The sequence below is a fragment of the Protomyctophum parallelum genome (assembly GCF_964188405.1).
Source record: "Protomyctophum parallelum genome assembly, chromosome: 16".
NCBI classification, from domain to species: Eukaryota; Metazoa; Chordata; class Actinopteri; order Myctophiformes; family Myctophidae; genus Protomyctophum; species Protomyctophum parallelum.
The window spans coordinates 44,727,524-44,742,054 of record NC_139711.1 but is presented as its reverse complement, the minus strand read 5'-3'; the positions used below and the strand labels follow the sequence as shown (position 1 = coordinate 44,742,054).

The 14,531-nt window shown below is 44.1% G+C and overlaps 2 protein-coding genes and 1 long non-coding RNA gene across 3 annotated transcripts in view; 2 read left to right on the top strand and 1 right to left on the bottom strand.

Moving 5' to 3' along the window:
- LOC310873828 (chemerin-like receptor 1) overlaps positions 1-14,531 on the bottom strand; it is a gene marked incomplete at both ends in the record, with an annotated part of 592,518 nt that overhangs the window by 91,758 nt on the left and 486,229 nt on the right. The window lies entirely within an intron of this gene.
- On the top strand, positions 515-2,803 carry LOC310873250. The gene is made up of 3 exons (XR_014570472.1): positions 515-663; positions 1,047-1,096; positions 2,684-2,803. It is a non-coding gene; the product is annotated as an uncharacterized lncRNA (long non-coding RNA).
- Positions 12,946-14,531, top strand: part of LOC310873306 (uncharacterized protein) — a gene marked incomplete at both ends in the record, with an annotated part of 113,380 nt that continues 111,794 nt past the window's right edge. Inside the window, one exon of the mRNA XM_083785654.1 lies at positions 12,946-13,018. Within this exon, the coding sequence (XP_083641780.1) occupies positions 12,946-13,018 (73 nt within the window). The remainder of the gene's footprint in view (positions 13,019-14,531) is intronic.

Genomic DNA, 14,531 nt, shown 5'->3' with positions numbered 1-14,531 from the left:
TTATTTCCGTTCGCATCGGCAGAGTAGAGAGAGAAAGACGGACAGACTTGTAGACTCGACTGTGTGTGTGTGTGTGTGTGTGTGTGTGTGTGTGTGTGTGTGTGTGTGTTCGTTCTACAAGTGAAAGCAACAGAGGGGTATTATTAGACAAAGTCTGATTAAATAAATAAAAGCTGCAGTAAAACATGTACATATAAAAACCCAGACTATTTTATTATCAGAATTGGATCACCCTCCCTTAGACTCTAAATACTATTAGCTCACCATCCCATCCCATCACCCTCCCTCTGACTACAATTAGAAAGGCATCACCCTCCCCTATTTTCCCCCAGGCCCCCCTTTTCATAAAATTCAAGTGGTCGCTTAGAACATGCCATTGACATTCAATGTGATTCACATACAATAATTCACATGCAATAATTCACAAGCAATGTGAATCACATTCTCCCTCTCTCTCTCTCTCTCTCTCTCTCTCTCTCTCATCTGGTTGTATTCTTCATTTAGACTGGAGAACTGCTGGTTGTCAGAGAGATGCTGTGAAGTTCTGGCCTCAGCTCTAACTTCTAATCCCTCCCACCATCTGAGAGAATTGGACGTGAGTCTCAACATGGTGAATGAGTCAGGAATGAAGATGCTGCGCTCTGCTGGGCTGGAGAATCTCAAGTGAGTAGACCCTGTTGTGGGGCCCGGTTTACAGCAGAACCTTTTACTATGTGTGGGTAATGTTTGTGGGGCATCACCACTATTTTACTAGTTTCAGACATGTGATGATTGATGCATTGTTGTTCTACTTCCTACAGAGTGAAACACTGTAGTGTCAGCTAGTGGAGACGTTGTGTTAGACAGTCAGACATTGATGCATTGTTGTTCTACTTCCTACAGAGTGAAACACTGTAGTGTCAGCTAGTGGAGACTCTGTGTTAGACAGTCAGACATTGATGCATTGTTGATCTACTTCCTACAGTGTGAAACACTGTAGTGTCAGCTAGTGGACACGTTGTGTTAGACAGTCAGACATTGATGCATTGTTGTTCTACTTCCTACAGAGTGAAACATGGTGGAGAAGATCGGTTCAATCCTCATCTCATTCAAGGACGTGAGTATCTCTCACTATTGACATCTTATACAGAGTTTTTTAACACCTACTGTATAGTTTGGTAGACTTCAGGGCTGTAGTTGTAACATTGTTGGCTGGGTTTGCTTTCACATTGTAGTTTGTCAAGCACGCAGTCTGGCGCGCACACAGTGCATCTTCAGGCGTGTGCGTGTTGGTCAAACAAGGATTTCATACTCCTTAGTGACACGTTGCAGACAACTACAGCCTTGGCTGAGAGATAAAGCCAGTCAATAGAAATATGTGGGAGATCGGAATGACAGAAACACTCACTCACATGTTCTCACTCACATATTTGAACGTGGGCCAGATATGGTAGGCCTGAGGCCTATATTGCTAGGCCTGAGGCCTACCATACCGGCCTGACCGGTCAATAAAAGAATGCTGAATTAACTAGCTTGTTTTGGTAACTTTGACTGCACAATATCCTCCCATTTAACCTCCTTGTCTAGTAGTCCGGCAGTCGAGGTTGACGGGTGGGAATATAGTCTTTTTTATTGGCCTAAAATATGCATGAATCCACTTGCTGACCGGCTGAAAGTATTGGGCTTTTTTTATAGGGGTTTCTTGTGATCATTAACATCCTATGGCAGGCAAAGATGTCAAAGATGTCAAACTTTCATTATGTTTTAAGTTTTAACCCATTCTGGACGGGAACCCCTTTTGGTGTTTTAAACTAATACTGGACTACTCGCCCCGGTGCTTGCCCGTTTTTCCTCCCGGAATCTTCCCCAGTGAGGGGGATAACTTTGTAATATGCTATTGGCTGTTTGTATTCTTTTTGGAAATATATAAAAAGATACTCCTGTGGAAAGGCTATATTATTTGACTTATATTGAACCTATAAACAATTTAGTATTATTTAGTATATGTAAGGTTTTGCCCACTCAAATGGTACCTCGTCAGATAATCCCCACATATCCTACAACAACTTCTGTGAACAGACTTCACTGTAGTAGATTTTCATAAATTATATTTGTACTTATAGGCCGTCTGCTGTCATGAAAGTTTATAGTTAGAGAAATTCAAAGTCCAGCCGTCTGCTGTCCAGCCTCTCCCACCCCTCACTGGGGGAAATTCTGGGAGGAAAACAGAAACGGGCGAGTAGTCTTGTTACCTTTTAAACCATTATGTTATACTTTAGCTATTGAAAATTAGCAGATCTACAAGCTCATAGCGCGGCACCGTATGATGGTGATATGATATGATATGATGATATGCCTTTGTGCAAACGCAAATGTGTGTGTGTGCATGCGCGGCTGCGCGCATGTTGGTGAGTGTGTGTGTGTGTGTGTGTGCGCGCGCATGCGGGTGTGTGTGCATGCGGGGGTGTGTGTGTGTGTGTGTGTGCGCACGTGCACATGTCTGTGTGTGCGCGCGCACATGTGTGTGAGAGACACGGGATGCAAACATTTGTGTGTGTGTATGCACTTGCGGGTGCGTGTGCGTGTGTGTGTGAGAGAGACTGGGTGCAAGTGTGCGTGTGTGTGCGTGTGCGTGTGCGTGTGCGTGTGTGTGTGTGTGTCAGTGAATGATGTACTTAATGGTTACTGTGTGTTTTCTCATCAGATTCCCAGCGTCTCTCACTGGACACAAACACAGCACACTGTGACCTCTCTCTGTCTGAGGACAACAGGAAGGTCACAGCGGTGGAGGGACAGAATCATCAGTATCCTGAACACCCAGAGAGGTTCGATGGATATCGTCAGGTTCTGAGTGCAGAGAGTGTGAGCGACCGCTGCTACTCTGAGGTAGAGTGCATTGGAGAGGTCCGTATAGCAGGGACTGACAGAGCAATCAGCAGGAAAGGATCTGATTATGACTGTCTGCTTGGAGCCAATGACATGTCATGGAGTCTGGTGTGTGATGATGACAGTTACTCTGTCAGACACAATGGGGAGGAGACTGTCCTCCCTGTCGGTCCCTCTAGACGCAGAGCAGTGAGTGTTTATGGGTATTACTGCAGAGTAGCAGTGTATGTGGACCGTCCCGCTGGGACTCTGTCCTTCTATGAGGTGTCCTCAGAGGACACTCTGTCTCTGACCCACCTGCACACCTTCCAGATCACGTCCACTGAACCCCTCTGCATTGGGTTCTGGTTGTTGTCTGGCTCCACAGTGTTTCTGTGTGAGCAGAGAGAGTCTCCATGTGAGAGAGCGTCACATCAGGTCTCATCATGTCCGGGGCACGGTGGCACAGTTGGTAGTGCTGTCGCCTCACAGCTAGAAGGTCCTGGGTTCGATTCCCGCTCGGGGTGCTGTGGGTGCTGGCGGCGTGTTCCCTCCTCCGCGTCATCAGTGCCCATACCCGAAGGCGGTGGTTGGCGATAGGGCCTTTCTGTGTGGAGTTTGCATGTTCTCCCCGTGTCCCCTAGGGTAGGTACCCTCACAAAAACATGCAGTAAAGACCCCAAGATAGGGTTTGACCTCTGACCTCCACATTGATAGGGTTTGACCTCCGACCTCCACATTGATAGGGTTCTACCTCCGACCTCCAGATTGATAGGGTTTGACCCCTGACCTCCAGCTGAACATATTGTGTTCCAGTAGAATTGTTTCCAAGGAAACAAATATATATCCTATAATAAATGCACCACGTGTCTGTGTGTGTGCACGTGTGTACGCACGCCTACGTCTCTGTGTGTGTGCACGTGTGTACGCACGTCTACGTCTCTCTGTGTGTGTGCACCGAATGGGTTAAAGTGTTTGTGTAAACACACACACACTGATGACAAAGGTGGGGACCAGAGCATGTGAGCGGAGCGGACCAGAATTCAGCTCTTCGCTCTCGGCGGCTTTTGTTCCGCTCGTCATTCGCTCGTGTTCATCCCCCCCCCCCCCCCACGCCGCTCTACGCTCGCTCAGCGCTCACCTTCATTTACGCATCGTTAACCCAGCTGGGCGCAGTGAATAATAACCTAATGTCATCCTGACCTAATCAATCAACATCCCCGCGGTAACGTTAACGTTAATGTTCACTGCAGACCGCATACACACGTAAGATACAGGCAAGTTACATGACGACCACCAATGTTAGGCCTACAGTCCACTGTACAGGCTATTTGGTTTAGATACAGGCAAGTTACATGACGACCACCAATGTTAGGCCTACAGTCCACTGTACAGGCTATTTGGTTTAGATACAGGCAAGTTACATGACGACCACCGATGTTAGGCCTACAGTCCACTGTACAGGCTATTTGGTTTAGATACAGGCAAGTTACATGACGACCACCAATGTTAGGCCTACAGTCCACTGTACAGGCTATTTGGTTTAGATACAGGCAAGTTACATGACGACCACCGATGTTAGGCCTACAGTCCACTGTACAGGCTATTTGGTTTCCAAAATGCTTACTGTAGGCTACCCATCGTCGCATAATATGTGTCCAAATCCCAAAGTGAAAGTGATCTGTAAACTGTCGACCACGCCATGAGCGGTGCATTGGTGATGTGTAGTGTCTATTGTCATGGACAGTCCATGAGCGGTGCATTGGTGATGTGTATTGTCTATTGTCATGGACAGTCCGTGAAGCAGATTACACGTATATGGGCTTGAGAGGCAATGATTGATGTAAACCGCTAGCCAAGCTTGGCAGTTGATAGCCTAATAATATTTAGGCTATACGGGACTGTTGCACTTTGTGAACGGGGACTGGAAATAAAGTTCTGTGTCACTTCAGAGGAATTAAAGGGAGCTGCTAGCCTACTAGTTTACTTACCCCTATTACCCCTCTCTCTGTATAATAATTGAAACACGGTGCCGCGGCCAATGGCCATATAGAGGCTTTTTTCCTTTTGTACTTCATCATCTTTCTCCACTTCTCCTTCAACGGACCGAGCATGCTCAGACATATGATTTTGTGCACAGTGCCGTGTTGCACTGAGCGGAGCGGCTCGGAGCGGAGGACAGTTCTCGCTCCGGAAGTCACTCTGACCCGTTTTAAAACCCGCTCCGCGCTCATTTCAAAATCCGCTCCTCGCTCACATGCTCTGGTGGGGATGCAGATTGTGATTGGTCGGGATGAGATGATGTACGATAATAAGAGCGCCCCTCACTTCACACAGGTGTGATTCTTACTGTAGGCCTATGAACAGATGTTCCTGTTACAGGCTGGGCCAAAGGTGTATTTTATTGTATGGTGTATTTTAATTCATGGTGTATTTTATTTCATGGTGTATTTTATTTCATGGTGTATTTTATTTCATGGTGTATTTTAATTCATGGTGTATTTTATTTTAAAGTCACCGTACCAACTTTGTGGTGTTCTAAAACATGTTACTGTAAATGGCTCAGTGCCTAAATGATAAAACATGTTACTGTAAATGGCTCAGTGCCTAAATGATAAAACATGTTACTGTAAATGGCTCAGTGCCTAAATGATAAAACATGTTACTGTAAATTGCTCAGTGGATTCATTGCTCAGTGCCTAAATGATAAAACATGTTACTGTAAATGGTTAAGTGGATTCATTGCTCAGTGCCTAAATGATAAAACATGTTACTGTAAATGGCTCAGTGGATTCATTGCTCAGTGCCTAAATGATAAACTGTGAATTTAATAAACGGATTGTTGAAAGTCTGTCGTGGTTCTGTTGTCGTGTATTAATTATTCATAGTGAATAGTGAACAGCGGGAATGTGGTCAGTTTGTTGAGTGTGGTGGGCGGTGACGTCACAGAGATTAGATTAGATTAGAGATTTCTACTTTCTAATTTCTAACCACCGGTGTTCTTTGAGGGGGTTCCAGGTGGTCCTTGAGGGGGTTCCAGGTGTTCTTTGAGGGGGTTCCAGGGGGTCTTTGAGGGGGTTCCAGGTGGTCCTTGAGGGGGTTCCAGGTGTTCTTTGAGGGGGTTCCAGGGGGTCCTTGAGGGGGTTCCATGTGGTCCTTGAGGGGGTTCCAGGTGGTCCTTCAGGGGGTTAGGGTGGTCCTTGAGGGGGTTCCATGTGGTCCTTGAGGGGGTTCCATGTGGTCCTTGAGGGGGTTCCAGGTGGTCCTTGAGGGGGTTCCAGGTGGTCTTTGAGGGGGTTCCATGTGGTCCTTGAGGGGGTTCCAGGTGGTCTTTGAGGGGGTTCCATGTGGTCCCCATGTGGTCCGGGGACCACGCAGCTAAATGATGGGGAGCTGGTAACCAAATGGACCCTTTATACTGTAGCTCTTTAACCCATTCTGACCTGAGATCAGATTCTAACGCACAGAAGAATGGTGGTTCTTTAACCCATTCTGACCTGAGATCAGATTCTAAAAATGTCTTAAATCCTGACAGTTTAAAAAAATAGCAGACCTACAAGCTCGTAGTGCGCCACTCGGTGGCACGCTACGAGCTTGTAGATCTGCTATTTTTCAATAGCTAAAGCATGACATAATGCTAACACCAAAAGGGGTTCCCGCCCTAAAATAGCTTAAAGATGAAATTAAACCAAATGGACCCTAATGTACACTATAGTCTTATTAGTCTCCAGAGTTAAACATCTTTATACTTTTTACTATTTACAAGAAGATATATAGATGACTTTATTGTCATTCAGCAGATATACATTAAATGCATAATAAGAGAACGAAATGTCGTTTCACTAGCTTTTAGTATGCTAGTTAAAAGAGAACTAAAATACTGTTAAAATCTAAAATCCACTTTTAAAAACCAAAAACTGCGTAAAAAGCACCATTAGTTCATAGAGAGAGACAGATATTGCACAACAGGAGTCCTTATAGCAGCATATCTAAAAAAGGTTAGGGGATATATTGCACTTGTTCAAAAGTCTAATGGCGTGGACGCATTCCAGGAGCAACATGGAGTCCACCGTACGGTCTTCTGTCCTTCCAGGAGCAACATGGAGTCCACCGTACGGTCTTCTGTCCTTCCAGGAGCAACATGGAGTCCACTGTACGGTCTTCGTGTCTCGTCCTCTTTAGATAGTCCTTGGTATGATGATGTCACACGCATACGCTCTAGTGGCATAAACATGTCATTGTAATCCGTTTTCATCCTGTTTTTAAATTCTGAAATTTCATGCTGAAAATAGCCGATCTACAAGCCCACAACGCGTCGCAGCGCGATGCGTTGTGCGCTTGTAGATCGGCTATTTTCGTTCGGCTATTGTCATATTGACGGCATCAAGGCCCGCCAAAATAAATTTTAGTCGACTAAATCAACTGTAGATTTAGTCGACTAAAATCATATGATGACTAAAATGTGACTAAAACTATTTTTAAACTATTCAAGAGGCTATATGACTAAAAGTAAAATCACAGTTTGCTGCCAAAAACAACACTGATCAGAATCAGAATCATTTTATTGAATAAAACTTAGAATAGAATAAAACTTGCATGCATAATTATGTAGGCCTATTATATAAGTTAATTGTATAAATCACCTTCAGTTATTTCTCTTTCTATTCCTCACAAAAACATACAGAACAACATGGCATATTCTGGATGTAGTTTGAATGGCGATTGCCAAAACAAAAAATATTGTTTTTGGCACCAGGCATATGCTTATTGGTGACCCTCAGCTGCACCTATCAATGTCAGCTATACCATTTATTTAAAGACCTTATAAGCGTCGTACAAAGCCAACTCTTGTCGTGACCAATCATGACAAAAAACACAATTTTTCGGGCCGAACAAAGAATTAGAAAGTAGAAAAAAACGGCAGGTTACAACACTTTTTTTGTTGTTTTTCTTCTTTGTAATTATTTGTTTGGTCCAAAATATTGTGTGTGTTGTCATGATTTGTCACGACAAGAGTTGGCTTCGTACGACGCTTAAAAGGTCTTTAAATAAATACGTTTTGAAATGCCTATGGAGAAAATGAATGGAGAATCATTTCCTGGGCCACTCGTCGTTCTGAAAGGGGGAGGGACTGCGACGCTCTATAGCCATGGTCAGGAAGTGCTCCACATACTTGACATCCTCAGTCATGGGTCAGGTGAGGCAGTCATTGGTGTTTTGTCACCTTTATTATTGTCCTGTTGTACGGTCAGCGGAGACTCAAACAGACCTGAACAAACTACAACTTGTTCAGAACCGAGCTGCTAGACGGAGACGGGCACTTCATTGTTCTACTCGCACAAATACTGAATATATGCATAAACGCCTGTCCTGGTTATCTGTTAAAAACAAACTCCATTGCAGTGTCCTCATGTTTGTTAGAAACCCAATTTCTAATCAAACACCAGATTACTTTTTCAAATCAAGTGACAGACAGACATAATCATAACAGCAGAATTGCCAGCCTCGTCATTTATCACTCCCTGCTCCAAAAACCAACCTCCTTAAACAAACCGTTATGTATCGATCAATATCATTTTGGAACATGTTACCACCTCACATTAACATAACACAACATAAATTATCTTTACAATATGCTTTAAAGGAACACTTGCTAAAGCTGATCCCACAGGACCATAATGTTATTCTTATTATGGTGCATTTAATGTTATAGAATAAATTGTAATTATGTATTTTCATGTATTTAACTTTGTTGAATGTATTTGTAATTGCCGTATGTATTTTTTGTATGTATTTTATATGGACCCCAGGAAGATTGGCTGTCGCCACGGCGTCAGCTAATGGGGATCCATTCAATAAAAAATCATAATCAATAATTCATTTTAAGCTGTGATTAATCTAATTAGAATTTGTAATGTATATATGAATGCCCCCCCCCCCCTTTTTTCAGTTTTTTTATTGTTTGACAGCATATATTACAGCATTCATTAGACAGATATTCCGCTGTTAGGTTCTTAGCTTATGATTCATTTATTTTCATATAATCAATTACGTCGATTGGTTCGATTAACGTGTGCACCCCTACAGCAAATAAAGCAGTCTCATGTATGGCCACTGGAGGGAGCTCTTCTCCCAGTGGTGCATGTGGTTAAGTTTCAGAACTACAGACAGGCTGATTCCTCTTGCTCAGTCAGAACAGACAGCTGTGTGTGTGTGTGTGTGGCTGTGTGCGTGCGTGCGTGCGTGCGTGTACATTTAGGCCTATTTGAAAACTTGAGTTAAAGTTTCTTTGTAGATTTTGATTATTATTACAAAACATAAATGATCCACTCTACACATTTCAGACATTTAAAATTGCCGATCTGCAAGCAAAATATTAATTCACTAACATTACATAAATACACATGGAAGTGCATGTGAAATGTGGCACGGAGTATCCTGACACATATAGGGGTAAGTAGCAGAATTGATTTCTGGGGCTTGCTGCCATTCTAATTCTATTGTAAAATATCACCCACATCATCACCGGAAACACACAGAAAATGACAAAAACACATCGAATATGATTATTTCCCAGCACTTTATAGTGAATATCACTGCCTCACTTGTACAAAACTGCCCATTTTCATAAGATGACCTCTCTATCTTGAATTGAAATGACTCTTTCTGTGGCCAAAAGTCTGCACTATACCTCAAATCGAAGAAGATTACATTTTCAGTCACTACTTTACTTTACTTTATTCGTTTATTTAGTCGGGACAGTGTATATTGATGAACATTACATTGAAAATGCAGTGTAAATATACCAGATTTAGCAAAAGACGCTAATTTCCATCTGCAATCCCCAGACACCAAAAAACAAACAATACAAGGAAACTTAAATGGGCAGGACTTCCACAAGCTCTGTTGATTAACTTCTACCGCTGTGCAGTAGAGAGTGTGTTTTACCAGCTGCACCAGGGCAGACAAGGAGGCCATCCACAGAGTGGTCAAGGCTGCAGGGAGGACCATTGGGACCAAGTCAGTCTCCCAGAGATCTCCACAGAGTGGTCAAGGCTGCAGGGAGGTCAGTCTCCAGGTTATCTCCACAGAGTGGTCGAGGCTGCAGGGAGGTCAGTCTCCCGGTTATCTCCACAGAGTGGTCGAGGCTGCAGGGAGGTCAGTCTCCAGGTTATCTCCACAGAGTGGTCGAGGCTGCAGGGAGGTCAGTCTCCAGGTTATCTCCACAGAGTGGTCGAGGCTGCAGGGAGGTCAGTCTCCAGGTTATCTCCACAGAGTGGTCGAGGCTGCAGGGAGGTCAGTCTCCCGGTTATCTCCACAGAGTGGTCGAGGCTGCAGGGAGGTCGGTCTCCAGGTTATCTCCACAGAGTGGTCGAGGCTGCAGGGAGGTCAGTCTCCAGGTTATCTCCACAGAGTGGTCGAGGCTGCAGGGAGGTCGGTCTCCAGGTTATCTCCACAGAGTGGTCGAGGCTGCAGGGAGGTCAGTCTCTAGGTTATCTCCACAGAGTGGTCGAGGCTGCAGGGAGGTCAGTCTCCAGGTTATCTCCACAGAGTGGTCAAGGCTGCAGGGAGGTCAGTCTCCCGGTTATCTCCACAGAGTGGTCGAGGCTGCAGGGAGGTCAGTCTCCCGGTTATCTCCACAGAGTGGTCGAGGCTGCAGGGAGGTCAGTCTCCAGGTTATCTCCACAGAGTGGTCGAGGCTGCAGGGAGGTCAGTCTCCAGGTTATCTCCACAGTCTTCACCTCCCACTGCCTACGCCGCACAAATGACATCCTACAGGACCAGTAGTTCCACCCAGCACACCATATTTTCCAACGTCTGCCCTCTGGTAGAAGATATGGATCCATCCGGTCCAGAACCAACAGACTGACCAACAGCCTTTACCCACAGGCTGTCAGGCTGCTGAATGAACAACCTGCCCCCCGCCCGCCATCGCCGAGCCCCCTCTATAGTATTAAAAGGGTACTGAAAATGGACTTGGTCTTGCACTGAACTTTGCACTATTACATTGCACCATGCAGCACTATTGTACTTGGGTTATTGTAGGCCTACAGTATGGTTATTATTTATTTGATGCCAGTGGTGAAGCTCTAAACTAAATTTCGTTGTTTCATGCAAGCATGAATGACAAATAATGATCTATCTATCTATCTATCTATCTATCTATCTATCTATCTATCTATCTATCTATCTATCTATCTATCTATCTATCTATCTATCTATCTATCTATCTATCTATCTATCTATCTATCTATCTATCTATCTATCTCTACAAACAGGACTGACATACAGGACATAAGCATACAAATACCTGGCACATTTCAAACCTATAGCAATGGGACAGACCTCAATTTAATGGGATTTTTATCTCTGGGACCCCAATTTATATTGTAAAACCAATGTTAATTTAACTCTGAGAGTGTACAAATGGAACCAAATGGACCCTAACGGGACACAGTTACAAACCCATAAGGGTCCATTTGGTTTATCATTTAGCTGGGGACCCCCTGGATCTCCCTCAAGGACCCCTGGGGGTCCCCGGACCCCCCTGGATCTCCCTCAAGGTCCCCGGATGACCGCTCTGGGCTATGGTAGAGGTACATGCATTTTGTATTGAGTTTGTGCTTGAAATGTCTGCTACTGTAATTCTGCAAACTGTTAATAAATATTTCAATCGTGCCCTGGCCTGAGTCCTGCAGTGCATTACTGTGTGTGTGTGTGTGTGTGTGTGTGTGTGTGTGTGTGTGTGTGTGTGTGTGTGTGTGTGTGTGTCGGAGAATTTGGGATTCTTGCATATTTCATTTGCTGTGGTTTGCCTTCACACTGTCATTCGCAGAAATTGGAAACGCAGCAGGCCTTTATCCCATTCATAAACTATAGCCTCCACAGTGAAATCTATAACACTCTATACTATACTATAACGTGCATGTGTCGTGCCGTCTGGGACTGGACCCCCCTATGTCTCTCTTTCTCTCTCTCTCTCTCTACGCACGACGCAGCCGCCACGCACTGTTCTTTTGGGCATGGAGGCACAGCGCTGAGCCCACTGATATAACTCCCCAGTCCCCACACAGTGACAGCACTCCATGTTTACGGCACGCACAGACAGACAGAATATTCTGTAGGCTATACTAGGCTACACTGCAGTGTCTTTATGTGTTTCCTTAAGCAATTGATTAATGTACTCTTCCTCATTTCGATCAGGGCTTCAGTCTCATCATTCGACCACGACGTCTTTGCGCTGCGTTACTGCGTAACATATGCCTTCTCCGTCTCCAACTGTGTTCAGCTCCTCACCCGCCACATTTGCTTCATTTACTTTATTTACAGCGGATTGCATTCACACCTGCACCGAATCGTAATAAAGTGCGATTGGAAGCGAAGCGAAACCCCCGTTTTTGCTCGGAGTAGAATGCGGTTCTTTGATATACGCATTGATTCGAATGAGCTCCTTCACACCTGCCAAACGAAGTGCACTTTCTGACAATGCGCAGCAGGATTCGTTTTAATTACAGCAAAGCTTTCTGGTGTGAATGTCACCTTACACGTAGGCCTAGTGTCTACAAGTACAAGGCCATGTCATAACCATGTTAATTGAAATTATAGCTGTCATACATTTACACCGATTGCTCCATCACCTCTCTTATGCTATGTAATGTGTTGGCATGCTCTGAATGAAGAAATAACACTAATGCCACATCTCATATTAACCATATGTTTATTAAAACGGTTTTAGAATAACACAGATTGCTCCAGCACCTTCCTCTTTCCACTGATGATCATGTCCAGCGCATGTAAGAATTAAGCAATACCGGCAAGTTAGCTGACGCGCGACGCGGTGTTTTAATAATAATAATAATAATGTGTTTGACACATGCTGCATGGACGCGTCACCATGGCAACCAATGTCGCCGTCGCCGGAGGCTGTTTGACAGCTACGGCGTGGGCGTCATTACTTCCGCGTAGTGGACCGTCCTGAAAACAGTCGTTGCTTAAAGTCCCGATATTATTCCTTCCTTGGTTCTCTGGGGCGTCGGGAGTGTAACGATGGCGTCTCTCTCTGTCTCGGTCACACTAGAGACGGGTTGTTGCTGTTGGACGATGAGGATGTATTTCTACATGTTGGTGATACTGTGGAGCAGACCCAGCGGTTACGACACATTACCTGTGAGAGGTAACGATAATACAACTTTATTTACACTCGACTCACTGTATTGTAGTCCTGACCTGGGCTTGTGCTACTATAGCTAACGGTAGCCTAAGATTTAGATTGTTTTTTTTGTTTGTTTTTCTTTTATCGTAGATGTATAGTTGATGGATTTTGACATGTTTTGCTTGTGCAATAGGCCTATAAACTATTAGTCCGTAGTTTTCAATAAAGAAATCCAGTCTGTGGCCGACATGGGAACTTCCTCAACTGAGGGAGGAGCGCATCCGGTACACATGTTTACAAGAGGGTCCACCATGTTCAATTCATCAAAACATTTAGAGACGTAAATAGACACTTCTATATAGTCAAGGAACAGAACAGGAATTCATCATAAAGGAGGTAAAAATGGAAAAGAAACATATAATGAGTCAAATTTACAAAAAATGCTGAATATTGCATTGCAGTCTATGGTGCAGTAAATGGAGACTTTCGATTAACAGAGAGAGAACTCATATTATACACTTCAGAAGGAAGGCTGTAGGCCTACAGCAAAGTAACCACAGTTTTATGTTCGGGTCAATATCTTTGACTTATTCCCCCTCATACAAATACTTACTACTTAGGTTTTGTTTTTCATGAATATATGAGTTTCTCTGAGGGAAAGAATGTATTGGCTGACTCAGCAGGTAGAGCATTAGGTACCATATTAAGTAAAAATGAAATGTTGCCCTGATTTAGGTTTTGCTACATTTACCAAGCTCTATGACGCCATGGTCTCTTCTGAAGTATATTTTCTACCACCTTAAAAAAGACTGACAACGGTGCAGGCAAATGAAAGTTTCCAAGTCCATTTTATTGCAGAGTGTAGAGTACAGCAGAGCACAGCCATGGGGCCAGGCCCCAGTTATTTAAGCTATATCATTGTGAATTGTGATTTCCATATACATCACTTCCATTCTGTTTGATGCAGCAGGTGTGTGGGGCTTTGAGGAGGCTACCGAATGTAAAAACATTCAGAGTAGAGCGTTGAGGTGTTTTCTCGGGGTGCATAAGTATACCACTAAGTTGGCCATTGAAGGTGACACAGGTTGGGAAAGCTGCCTGACAAGGCAGAGATGTGAGATGATCAGGTTATGGAATCGCCTTACCCAACTGCCAGAAGAGAGGCTTACAAAAAATATATTTAATTGGAATAAAAGATGTAATCATCTGTGGATAAGAGAGGTCTCCTCAATTATCTCAGTTTCTGACTTAAATAACCTTCATTTTAACATTAATACAGTCAAATATAAACTGTCAATGTTACATCAGCAGAAATGGAGGGTGGACATTGTGAAAAAGGAGAAATTAAGAAGTTATATTCAATTTAAAGAGGACTACATGACTGAACCTTATGTTGCATTTAATTTAAAAAGAGGACAGCGGTCCCTCTGTGCCCAGTTAAGATCTGGTGCTTTACCTCTGGCAGTTGAGGTTGGCAGATATACTGGCGTTCCTGAGGAGCAGCGACTGTGTGCTCTCTGTGACCTGGGAGTTG